At 52.8% G+C, this 11466-nt stretch overlaps 1 protein-coding gene across 15 annotated transcripts in view; it reads right to left on the bottom strand.

Annotated features, from left to right (window-relative positions):
• The window catches only part of ST6GALNAC6 (ST6 N-acetylgalactosaminide alpha-2,6-sialyltransferase 6), a 32047-nt gene that overhangs the window by 16463 nt on the left and 4118 nt on the right, over positions 1 to 11466 (bottom strand). For 4 of the 15 annotated variants that reach the window (XM_026457144.2, XM_026457146.2, XM_026457142.2 and 1 more), the window contains 3 exons: positions 6139 to 6193; positions 4394 to 4484; positions 2673 to 2852 (listed from right to left, as the gene is read on the bottom strand). In XM_026457144.2, the coding sequence (XP_026312929.1) occupies positions 2673 to 2852; positions 4394 to 4484; positions 6139 to 6164 (297 nt within the window). In that variant the 5' untranslated portion in view covers positions 6165 to 6193. Of the gene's footprint in view, positions 1 to 2672; positions 2853 to 4393; positions 4485 to 6008; positions 6194 to 7672; positions 8137 to 8161; positions 8256 to 11466 lie in introns of those variants that run through there. The other 11 variants (XM_026457148.2, XM_026457150.2, XM_026457147.2 and 8 more) reach the window with 7 other exon arrangements.

The raw sequence follows: 11466 nt of genomic DNA, 5'->3' as shown, positions 1-11466 counted from the left end.
TGGGAGAGGAATCTAACATAACTGACTCCATCCTGTTTCTGACCTCACAATCTAACCACCCTTGCTCATTCCTATCCATAGGCTAAACTAACAATGAGAGGAATTTATTTTATAGTTTAACTCTAAAGCAAAGATGATAACAGCCCCTTCTCAAAACTGAACTCCACTTTGTTTGGGAACTAAAAATGCCTTTGTAAAGTTAATAAAAGGCCACAAGGTAACAACTGAGATAGAGGCCTGGACTCTGCTAGGATACAGGTTTAGTAAAAATCATTTGTTTTACTTATTTTCCTTTTCCTTTGTCCTATATGCATGATTGCCTGCATATAGTCAGTTCGATAGAAGGTGGTCAGTAATAATTGATTATCTCACCCCCCGCATATCTTTCTGTCAAGCTGTAGGCATAAACTATAACCAGTCATTATTTCTTAGCTTGCTTTTCTGCTAAGATGTAACTATAGTTGAATAATAACCAGTCATTGTTTCTTAATTTGCTTTTTAAAATACAGATAACATCATTGTTGTTTTTAACATAGATAACACTGTTATTGTAAAACCTGAGTGTTTGAGATTTTTTTTTTTTTTTTTTTTTGAGACAGAGTTTCACTCTTGTTGCCCAAGCTGGAGTGCAATGGCACAATCTCGGCTCACTGTAACCTCTGCCTCCTGGGTTCAAGCAATTCTCCTGACTTAGCCTCCCGAGTAGCTGGGATTACAGACATGTACCACCACACCCGGCTAATGTTGTATTTTTAGTAGAGACAGGTTTCTCCATGTTGGTCAGGCTGGTCTCGAACTCCTGACCTCAGGTGATCTGCCTGCCTCAACCTCCCAAAGTACTGGGATTACAGGCATGAGCCACTGAGCCTGGCCTAGATATTTTTCAGACCTTTCAATCTGGTAGACCAATGGATGCCAACCAGACCAGTGACCCACAGCCCCCACCCAGGAACTGACTCGGTGGGTGAAGACAGTTTCAACACCCCTATGATTTCATCCCCAACCATTCTCTAGTTCCCCTGCCTTCCAAACTATCCTTAAAAAAACCCTAGCTTCCAAATTCTGGGGGAGGCAGATTTGAGAAATAATCCCTTGTCTCCTCACTTGGCTGGCCCTGCGATTGTTAAACTCTTTCTCTGCTGCAACACCTGCAGTCTCAGTGTATTGGTTTTTCCTGGGCAGCAGGCAAGAAGAATCTGTCAAGCTGTAACAGAAATGCCTCTCTGAGCTGAGATGTGAAGAATGAAGGACCACCTAGGGAAACATATTCAAGGCAGAAGAAACAGCCAGCACAAAGGCTCCAATGTGGAAATAAAGGTGGTACGTTGAAAACCAAAAGAAGGCTATTCAATTGGGTCAGAGTCAACAAGTGGGAGAACAGAAGGTCACAAAGTGGAGAAGTGCAGTGCCAGGATTTGAACCCAAGTCTATGTTACCACAGATCCCCAGCTCTCCAAAGTGGACATCTTCCAAAAAGCACCCATGACATTTCCACCGCACCCAGAAACAAGAACCACCTTGTTATTAAGGAAGGTATGAAAGCCACTCTGGGGCTGTTTCTCCATGGCTGAAATGAATGGGTTGGAACCACAGGCTTTCTGGGGCCTATTTTTTGCCCATGGAATTCCCATTCACCCTTTAAGGCTAAGCTCAAATGTCACCTCCCCCAAGGCAGCCTTCCCTGAGCCCTTACTCCAAGATCCAGCAACACATCCCACGTACCTCGACTGGCGTTTCCACTTTTCTGAGTGCTAGTTTTTTTGGCTTCCCCTGTGATGCTGGAAGCACTGCAAGCCACGCTCTGTCTCTCCTTTCCACATCACCCACACTCAAGCTGTCCCATTTTTATTCCTCTTTCAAGGGTTCTTAGGGTAGAGAAAGACTCACTTAGGTGTTAACCTGTCTCCAAACACCAGCTAATGTGCCCTTTCCTAGTGAGGGTGTGTCCAGAGCCTGGGCTCTACACTCTGCATGCAAAGGCCCTGAAGAAAATATAGGAGGGTCAGTGAGGAAGGAGAAAGAGGCACTACAGGGTGAACCCCAGAAATACAACCTGAATTTCACTGCTACCCAAGGCCAACAGAAGTCTCCAGGAATGACTTTGGCCTCTCCCTGCAGCTGCAACTTGGCAGGGGGTAGGAAAATACCATCTTCTTCCTTCCCTCATCTGTAACCTTAGACAAATGACTTCACCTCTCTGAGCCTTGGCTACTCCATCTCACCAAGGGAGATAATAATGCTGCCCTCACAGGGTTTGTCTGAGGATTACTGGTGATCAAAGTGCCTGGCACATACAGGCACTTGATAAAGGGCAGCTGGTATTATTAATGCTTTTGTGTTGTCAAATGTCCCAGTGTTCTGCTCCCAAGCCTGTGCGGGCTCCCCAGCAGAGACAGAGAGCAGTGAAAAGAGAAACACATTTTCCAAAGGATTCTGATTCAGGAGATGGTAGGATATTAGCAATAAGGGTGGGGACTTGGAGAGAACTGAGGCCCAGACAGGGGCAGTGCCCTTATCCAAGGTCACACAGCAAGCAGAAAGCTGAAATCACCGGAGGGAGGGCCTTAATTCCCAGGGTCCACCTTTCCTTTAGGAAAGAAGAGGTGGAGGGAGTGGTGATGCTGGGCAGTGGAAAGGAGCTCCCAGGGAGCTCCCCAAAGCAGCTGCGCTACCTTGTTGCCGAGAATGGGGACATAGCCTTCGGTGATGCTCCACTTCTTGAGGTTGACAGGTCGGCGGCTACGGCCCCGCAGGGAGCCATAATGGAAGACCTCATTGGCACTGTTGGAGCTGTAGAGGATGAGGATGGTGATGAGGGCAAAGAGGATCACGAACACTGCTGACCGCTGCTCCTGGAGAGAGGAGAGGCCAGTGAGGGCCCAGCTGCCGAGCAGGCTCAGCGCCCACCTCCTTGCCACCTACCGTACCTGGTTAACTCCTGCTTTTTGTTGCAGACCAGTTCTGGCACTACTTCCTCCAGGAAGGCCTCCTTCAGCTGCCTCAGTCCCCCCATCACAACACTGATCACACTGCATTCAAACTCCCATCCCTCCAATTAGACCGTGAGCTCTGGGACTGGGTCAGCCTTGCTCCCCACTGTATCCCAGATCCCAGGGCAGGTCCTGGAAGATGGAAGGTTCTCAGGGAGGGTTTGCTGGACTGGATTGAATACGTCAGGATTCCCTACAGCTGCTGCTAAGAGGATGTCTAGAGACAGGTGGGACATCTGAGGGAGAGGGTCTAGGTCTTCCCCTAACAGTAAGTCTCCAATGTACTGCCTCTAGCTCCAAGTTTATCCTTTTTGTCTGCTCTGTGGAAATGGATCTGTGCCCTTTAAATGTTGTCCCTTGTCAGTTAGCTGCATAGTAAGCTTTGTGAGTAGAGGGTGCTGGATAGACACTGTAGGAGGAAAAGCATTTGCTTCTTGGTTCTGGTAGGCTTGCTAGGGAGGCTCCTTCAGTGCACACGGCCTTTCCAGTAAGGGCATCTTACCCACTGCCCAGAGGCCAGCAGTGCCAGCAAGTCAGGCACATTGCCTCTGGCTCGTGCTGTGATCACAGCTTCTCCAAAGTCCAGCTCCTACAGCGCACTCAACCACCTGCAGCACCTGGAGGCTGGCGGGTTCCCCTCCCCAGGCCAGTTCTGTACTGGAGCCGTTCAGTAGGCCACAGCTGGGCCTTTTTCAGCAAGGCCCGGATCTCAGTCTTTATGGGGGCAGGGGTGCTCCTTATATTAGTATCTGCTATTGCTGTATTCCTCAGAATTCTAATCCCTTGTTACTCCAGTGTCCTATTATAGCCAATAATTTTTTGCATTAAACTTTCCTGTTTAATCACGGTGTAGTTTCTTTCTCCTGATTAGACTCAAATTAATACAACCACCCCATCCCATTTCCAAACCTCAGGCTCCACCAAGGCTGCAGTGGATCCTAAGGAAGGGGCATGCAGGGCCAGTCATGTAGTAAGTGCTTAGGAAAGCATGAATGACTGAAAGAACAATGGGGAACCCTGACATTCTCAGGGTCATGCTCCAGCTGTATCACCTTTGATCAGTGCACCCTCGCCCCATTTCCTGCTCACCTCCACCTGCCCACCCCTCTTTCCTGCACAGCACTCCACAGTCACCTCGGCTAGTCCTGACCATCACAGACAGACTGTCAGGCCTGGGAGGGCAAAACTGACCCTGGGTCCAGGAACAGGCAGGAGCTTGCCCTAAGCCACTTAGAAGATCAGTGGCCAAAGCAGGGCTTAAACCTGGGTCTCCCAGGCATGGGTGGCTTCTTGAGGGGAAAAAGAGACTCACGGTAGCTGGGGTCTGGGACAGGTCCAAAGGAACCCGTTCCATGGAGGGAAGTAAGAGGCTCAATGGGGTTAAGAAATGAAGGGAGGCTTACTTTGTTGCTACTCATTTCTCTCCGGCGTCTGCTGAAGGGTAGGTGTCGGCGTCCTGTAGGTGGCCCTGGGGGCAGGGATTTGGGTTCACACCTGCAAGCCACCAGAAAGGGTTACTATGGCTTCAGTGTCCTCCTTTGGGTCCAGCAAGCCAAAGGCTACACCTTCTCTGCCCCCCACTAGTTCTTCTATGCACCTAGAACTTTAAGGACTATGCACCTAGAACTTTAAGGACTGTATCCATTTTGCAGATGAAGACACTGAGGGCCAGAAAGGCCAGGAATCTGCCTGAGGTCATACATCCTGGTGGCAGCAGAGCCCTGCCCATTCTCCTCCTTGAGCAGGGGCCTTCCCACACCAAGGCAGCTGGCAGGGCCAAAGCTGGCTCCCCTGCTGGAGGACCTGACCTCCACGCAGCAGGATCCCCATTCACACCCTGCTCTAAATTCTGCCTTGGGTCCCTGTGGCGTCAGAATAAAACAATACTTCTTGTAGGCCCCCAAACTCCTCTGCTCTGACTGCCTCTCAGGTTGGCCTGGAACACCCTCCCTTCTACGGCCTTCTGACTCCCACTCATCCTCCAAGCCTGGCATGGACCAGGAACTCCCCTAGGTCCTCCCGTCCCCCTAGGCTAAGAGCTGCCTGCGGGGTACAGCCCACCCAGGTCCTCACTCAGTTTCCCCTGTGCCTCCACAGCCACGGATATGCAGGAATACTACTGAATGAACTAATGCATTAACAAGCAGGATCTCTCGGGGGCTAAGAGCACAGACTCAAGTCTGAGAGGCTCCGTTCTAGTCCAGGTTCGGCAGTCTCTGCCAGGGCTGACTCCTCATCTGTCAAATGGCTGTAATCACAGTCTCGGGGGGTGGCTGGGGGGCCTCTGGAAGACCTGGCAGGGAGGAGGCCGGCCCAGTTCTGCTCCGCACACCCCAATCGCTCCCTCTCCCACCACCCAAAACTCAGCTCCTTTCCAGACTTCCACTTCCCCACCTGTGAAAGGGAAAATGTACTGTGTCCAGCCTACCTCCAGCAGACAGGCCAGGGGGCAGGGCAGGCAGGAGTGCAGAGGGAAGAAACTGGGGCTTAGGGGGCCCTCCTCAGTTCCGTCCCCTCCTCCAGGGGCCTCTCAGTTCCTGTCACTCTCTGAGCCCTTTGACCTAGCCGCTGTTTACTCCTACACGGCCACCAAGAAAAGCCAGAGAACCTCGTGCCAGAGGAGGCTTGCACACACACCTCCCTCCTGAATGGTTAGATCCTGGCCCCGCCCCCTCCCCAACCCCGCCCCCTCCCCATGGGAGCCCCCCTCATCCCAAGTTCGGTTTCAGGTTTCTCCAGCGCGGGGCCCTTCACAGCCAGTCAGGGAGACCGGGACTCCCATCTAGTCCAGACCCCGCGGTACACAGCAGAAAAAGGGGCCTCATCAGAAGCGAGGAGCGGTTTGTTCTTGTCCTCACAGCCCGTTAGAGCAAAAGACAGGAGTCCAGAATCCTGGGGTGGCCCCATTAGCCCTGAGACCTCGGCATTCAAGGCGCTCAGGGGTCCAGCCGCCTCTATCTTATTATGCGTGGCCACTCTTTCCTGCGGATGCCCTCTGCCCGCCCCCCACTTTCCCACCTTTGCCTGAGCTGTGCCCTCAGCCAGGACCAGCGTCCCCCTGGTCCGCCCCGTCACAATCCTGCTCTGAGAAGGCCATGGTCAGTACAGCATGTCAGGTGCCCGTGCGAATTCCGGTTTCACCACTTACTGGCTGGGGGGCCTCGAGCAAGCCATGTGACCTCTCTGAGCCTCAGTTTCCTCATCTGTGAAATGGGAACAATAAGAGTCGGTAACTCAGGGGGCTGTTGGAAGGATTCAAACAGATGTGGCAAGGGACACGCGGGGCTTGAAAGTGCTCCCACATTGGTCGGGCACGGTGGCTCACGCCTGTAATCCCAGCACTTTGGGAGGCCGAGGTGGGCAGATCACCAGGTGAAGAGATCAAGACCATCCTGGCCAACATGGTGAAACCCCGTCTGTACCAAAAATACAAAAATGAGCTGGGCATGGTGGCGGGTGCCTGTAGCCCCAGCTACTCCGGAGGCTGAGGCAGGAGAACCGCTTGAACCCGGGAGGCGGAGGTTGCAGTGAACCGAGATGGTGCCACTGCACTCCAGTCTGGCGACAGAGGGAGACTCTGTCTCAAAAACAAAAACAAATAAAATAAAATAAAAAAAGAAAAGAAAGTGCCCCCACAATGCCAACAGCTGTTAGTCTTGCGGTTAATCACTGTTCAAGTCCCGCCTCTCCAGTGTGTCAGTGAAACACTCCTCCCCTGACCCCAGTGCGGCGACTTTCCCGGAATATCAAGGAATATGTGTGGGAATACGTTCTAAGCATCACCCACGCGCTGAATCAAGGCAACGTATGGTAGGAGCTCTTGTTGCCCATTTCACAGATAAGGAGACTGAGGTTCAGAGAGGCAAAGCGCCTTGCGGGGCCGCCCAGAGCCGCCTTGAGAGCCTTGTTTACAGGCTCGTTTACAGGGAGCAGCCCAGGGCTGAGCCTGACTTCGTCTCCCTGGAGGATCCCCCTGGGCTGGAACGGGTCAGAGGCCATGGTGTGTGCCCAGGACGTGGCTCGGCACCGGCACCGGGGCGGGGGTCTGGGAGCCTGTTGAGGAGCGGCTTGCTCAGGCTGGGGAGGTGGCAGCCTCGATGGCTGGCCCAGGAGCATGGACTCAGCCCAAGGCTGGACGTGCAGGCGAGCTGAGCAGGAGCCGAGGGTGGGGGCCACACCCTGCCCTCTGTTTGGGGGTTTTCCTTCTTCCAGCCCCGGGAGTCCTCCCGCAGATCGGGACGCCCCCACGAACCCGCGAGGGGGGAGGGATCCAGGGAGAAGGGGGAGGGGGGCTCCTAATTCCGAGACGATGTGGGACGCCGAACCCGTGGGTCCACCTTGTGGGGGGCTCACCCAGCGCGCCCCTCGCGCCAACCCCCTCCCCAACTCCTGCACTCTGGGGGTCCGGAGCCCTAACCCCAGCTGGGAAGAAAAGAGAGGCAGGACCGCTGACGGGGTAGTCGGCGGCAAGAGGCCCAACGGACCCCGCGACAGCCCCTGGGCGCGAGGACCGGGACCTCGGGGCGCGGCTACCAAGGGGGAAGGGGTCTAGGGGTGCCGCCGGGGGCCCCGCATCCATCCCCATCCCCGGTGATTATCTATCTACTCTCCCGGCGCCCTCCGCCCCAGCCCCCGCCCCCGCCCCCGCCCCCGCGACCAGCTCCCTCTAGGCGCCTGCTCACCTCCGGCGGGGAGCGCCCGGCCCCCCGCGGCCCCCGAACCCCCTCACATGGCGCCGGGAGCCGAGCGCCGGGGTCCGCGCTCCTCAGGCCGCCCAGGCCCCGCCGCACCCGCGGCCCGCCGGGTCCTAGCGCCGCCGCCACGGCCCGGCTCGGGCCTGGGAGGTGGGCGGAGCCTCAGGGCCGCGGGTGGCTCCGCCCACGGGCGAAGCGGGCGGGGAAGGGAAAAGGGAGGCGAACCCGGGTGCCGCCGCCGCGTGAGCGCCTCGGTCATCCCACTGGGCAGCCCGGGGTGACCACCAAAATACAACAGCCTTTCGGCTCCCTGTAGTGTGGATCAGGCCCACTTCTAGCTCTTTATTGCCACCATGACCCCGGATGGGGAAACTGAGTTCCGGAGCACGCTGTGCTTGGACTCAGCACTGAGTTTCTCTCTGGGCTCCCCACCAAGGGCCTCCAGCTCCCTGCCTTGCACCCTGGGCAAATAGTCACCTGGGCAAACTCAGGGTTCACCCTCAGATTCAAGTTCCGCTCTGCCATTAGCCAGCTGCGTGGCCTTAGCGCATAACTTTCCTTCTCCCTGCCTCTGGAAAATAGGGAGAAGGACAACTTCACACAACTGGAAAAACTTAAAATGTTCCTTTTTGTAATTACCAGGACATCCATGACATCACTCTACGTGATAGGGAAAAATAACTTAAGTAGCTATTGCTAGGGGACTGCTTTTTATTTATTTATTTATTTTTGAGACGGAGTCTCGCTCTGTCGCCCAGGCTGGAGTGCAGTGGCCGGATCTCAGCTCACTGCAAGGTCCGCCTCCTGGATTCAGGCCATTCTCCTGCCTCAGCCTCCCGAGTAGCTGGGACTACAGGCGCCTCGCCCGGCTAGGTTTTGTGTTTTTTTAGTAGAGACGGGGTTTCACCGTTTTGGCCAGGATGGTCTCCATCTCCTGACCTCGTGATCCGCCCGTCTTGGCCTCCCAAAGTGCTGGGATTACAGGCTTGAGCCACCGCGCCCGGCCTGGGACTGCTTAAGTTAAGGCACAGCCTGCCGAAGTAAGTGCACCAGGAGGCTGTTAAAATGAAGGATGCAGGCCAGGAGCGGTGGCTCACGCCTGTAATCTCAGCACTTTGGGAGGTCGAGGCAGGTGCATCACCTGAGATCAGGAGTTTCAGACCAGCCTGGCCAACGTGGAGAAACCCCGTCTCTACTAAAGATACAAAATTAGCCTGGCGTAGTGGAGCAGGCCTGTAATCCCAGCTACTCCGGAGGCTGAGGCAGGAGAATCGCTTGAACATGGAAGGCAGAGGTTGCGGTGAGCCGAGATCGCGCCATTGCACTTCAGCCTGGGCAACAAAAGCGAAACTGTCTCAAAACAAAAAAACAAAACAAACAAACAAAACCAAAAGGAAAGATGCAGGTCAGTATGCCTTCGCAGGAGAGCATGGCCGGGATATTTACAGGATATTTATGTGAAGAAAGCAAGTTAAAGAACTGCCAGCCAGGCCCAGTGGCTGTAATCCCAGCACTTTGGGAGGCTGAGGCGGGTGGATCACCTGAGGTCACGAGTTAGAGACCAGCCTGGCCCACATGATGAAACCACCACCACCCCCTTCCCCCCACCCCCGCCTCCCGTCGCTATTAAAAATACACAAATTAGTGAGGCATTGTGGCGGTCCCTTGTAACCCCAGCTACCCCGGAGGCTGAGGCAGGAGAATCGCTTGAATCCGGGAGGCAGAGATTGCAGTGAGCCAAGATCATGCCATTGCACTCCAGCCTCCAGCCTGGGCAACAAGAGCTAAACTCCCTCTCAAAAAAAAAAAAAAAAAAAAAAAAAAGAAAGAAAGAAAGAAAAAAGAACTGTCTTGGAAACAAAGTCCTAAACATTTGCATTCCACAGCTGAGTAAACATGCCCTGGAGAAATTCTTGCAGATGTGCCCAAGGAGGTTCATAGCAGCATTGCTTGAAATAATACAAAACGGAGAAAAACCCCAAATATCCATCAACAAGAGAATGGAATTGTTTTACACAATGGAAGGTTCACACTGTGGAATAATACGTAACAGGGTAAAATGAATGATCTACAATTACATGGATGAATCTTAGAGACACAAGGAGTGAAAAAGAGGTCTGGGAAGATGAGTAAAAACTACACAATAGAGGCTGGGCACGGTGGCTCACGCCTGTAATCTCAGCAGTTTGGGAGGTGCAGGCGGGCAGATCACTTGAGGTCAGGAGTTCGAGACCAGCCTGGCCAACATGGTGAAACTCTGTCTCTATTAAAAATACAAATAAATTAGCCGGGTGTGGTGGCACATGCCTACTTGGAACATGCTACTTAATCCCAGATACTTGGAAGGCTGCGGCAGGAGAATCGCTTGAACCTGGCAGGCGGGAGGGCAGAGGTTGCATTGACCGAGATCGCGCCACTGCACTCCAACCTGGGCAACAGAGCGAGATTCCATCTCAAAAAAAAAAATTAAATAAATAAATAAAAGCAAAGTCAAGAACAATGGGGGAGGAATCAAAGAGGTATGCAAGTTAAAACAGTGGTCTTTAAGTGGGGACTGAGGTCATGAGATTCATGATATTTTTATGCCTTATAACTTTCAAATATGACACCATATCACAATATTTTAAAAGATGAAAAAAATAAGGAAATGCTTTTTGCCTATCACAGTGATTAGTGTTTTTGGTTTTTTGCTTGTTTTTTATTGAGATGAAGTCTCCCTCTGTCACCCTGGCTGGAGTGCAATGGCTCAATCTCGGCTCACTGCAATCTCTGCCTCCTGGGTTCAAGCGATTCTCCTGCCTCAGCCTGCTGAGTAGCTGGGACTACAGGGGCGGGCCACCACACCCAGCTAATTTTTTTTGTATTTTTAGTAGATACGGGGTTTCGCCACATTGGCCAAGCTGGTCTCGAACTCTTGACCTCAGGTGATCCGCCTGTCTCAGTCTTCCAAAGTGCTGGGATTACAGGTGTGAGCCACCACACCCGGCCAGTGATTAGGGTTAATAGTGGTTATTTCTGGAATGATGGGATCTGGGGCTGCTTTTTTTTTCTTTTGGATTAACTGTATTTTTCCAAAAATTTTAAGATAATGGTCACATTATTATTATTATTATTATTATTATTATTATTATTATTATTATTATTATTTTGAGACAGAGTTTCACTCTTGTTGCCCAGGCTGGAGTATAATGATGTGATCTCGGCTCACTGAAACCTCTGCCTCCCAGTTCAAGTGATTCTCCTGCTTCAGCCTTCTGAGTAGCTGGGACTACAGGTGTGTGCCACCACGGTCGGCTAATTTTGTATTTTTAGTAGAGATCACCACGGCCGGCTAATTTTGTATTTTTAGTAGAGATGGGGTTTCACCATGTTGGTCAGGCTGGTCTCAAACTCCTGACCTCAAATGATCCATCTGCCTTGGCCTCCCAAAATGTTGGGATTACAGGCATAAGCCACCGCACCCAGTCCACACAATATTTTTATATTTTTAAAAATGTATTTTTTGGCTGGGCGCGGTGGCTCAAGCCTGTAATCTCAGCACTTTGGGAGGCCGAGACAGGCAGATCACGAGGTCAGGAGATTGAGACCATCCTGACTAACACGGTGAAACCCCGTCTCTACTAAAAAATACAAAAAAACTAGCCAGGCGAGGTGGTGGTCGCCTGTAGGCCCAGCTACTCAGGAGGCTGAGGCAGGAGAATGGCGTAAACCTGGGACGCGAAGCTTGCAGTGAGCTGAGATCCAGCCACTGCACTCCAGCCTGGGCGACAGAGCGAGACTCC

This window comes from Piliocolobus tephrosceles, chromosome 14, assembly GCF_002776525.5.
Source record: "Piliocolobus tephrosceles isolate RC106 chromosome 14, ASM277652v3, whole genome shotgun sequence".
NCBI classification, from domain to species: Eukaryota; Metazoa; Chordata; class Mammalia; order Primates; family Cercopithecidae; genus Piliocolobus; species Piliocolobus tephrosceles.
This window is presented reverse-complemented; position numbering and strand designations above follow the sequence as displayed.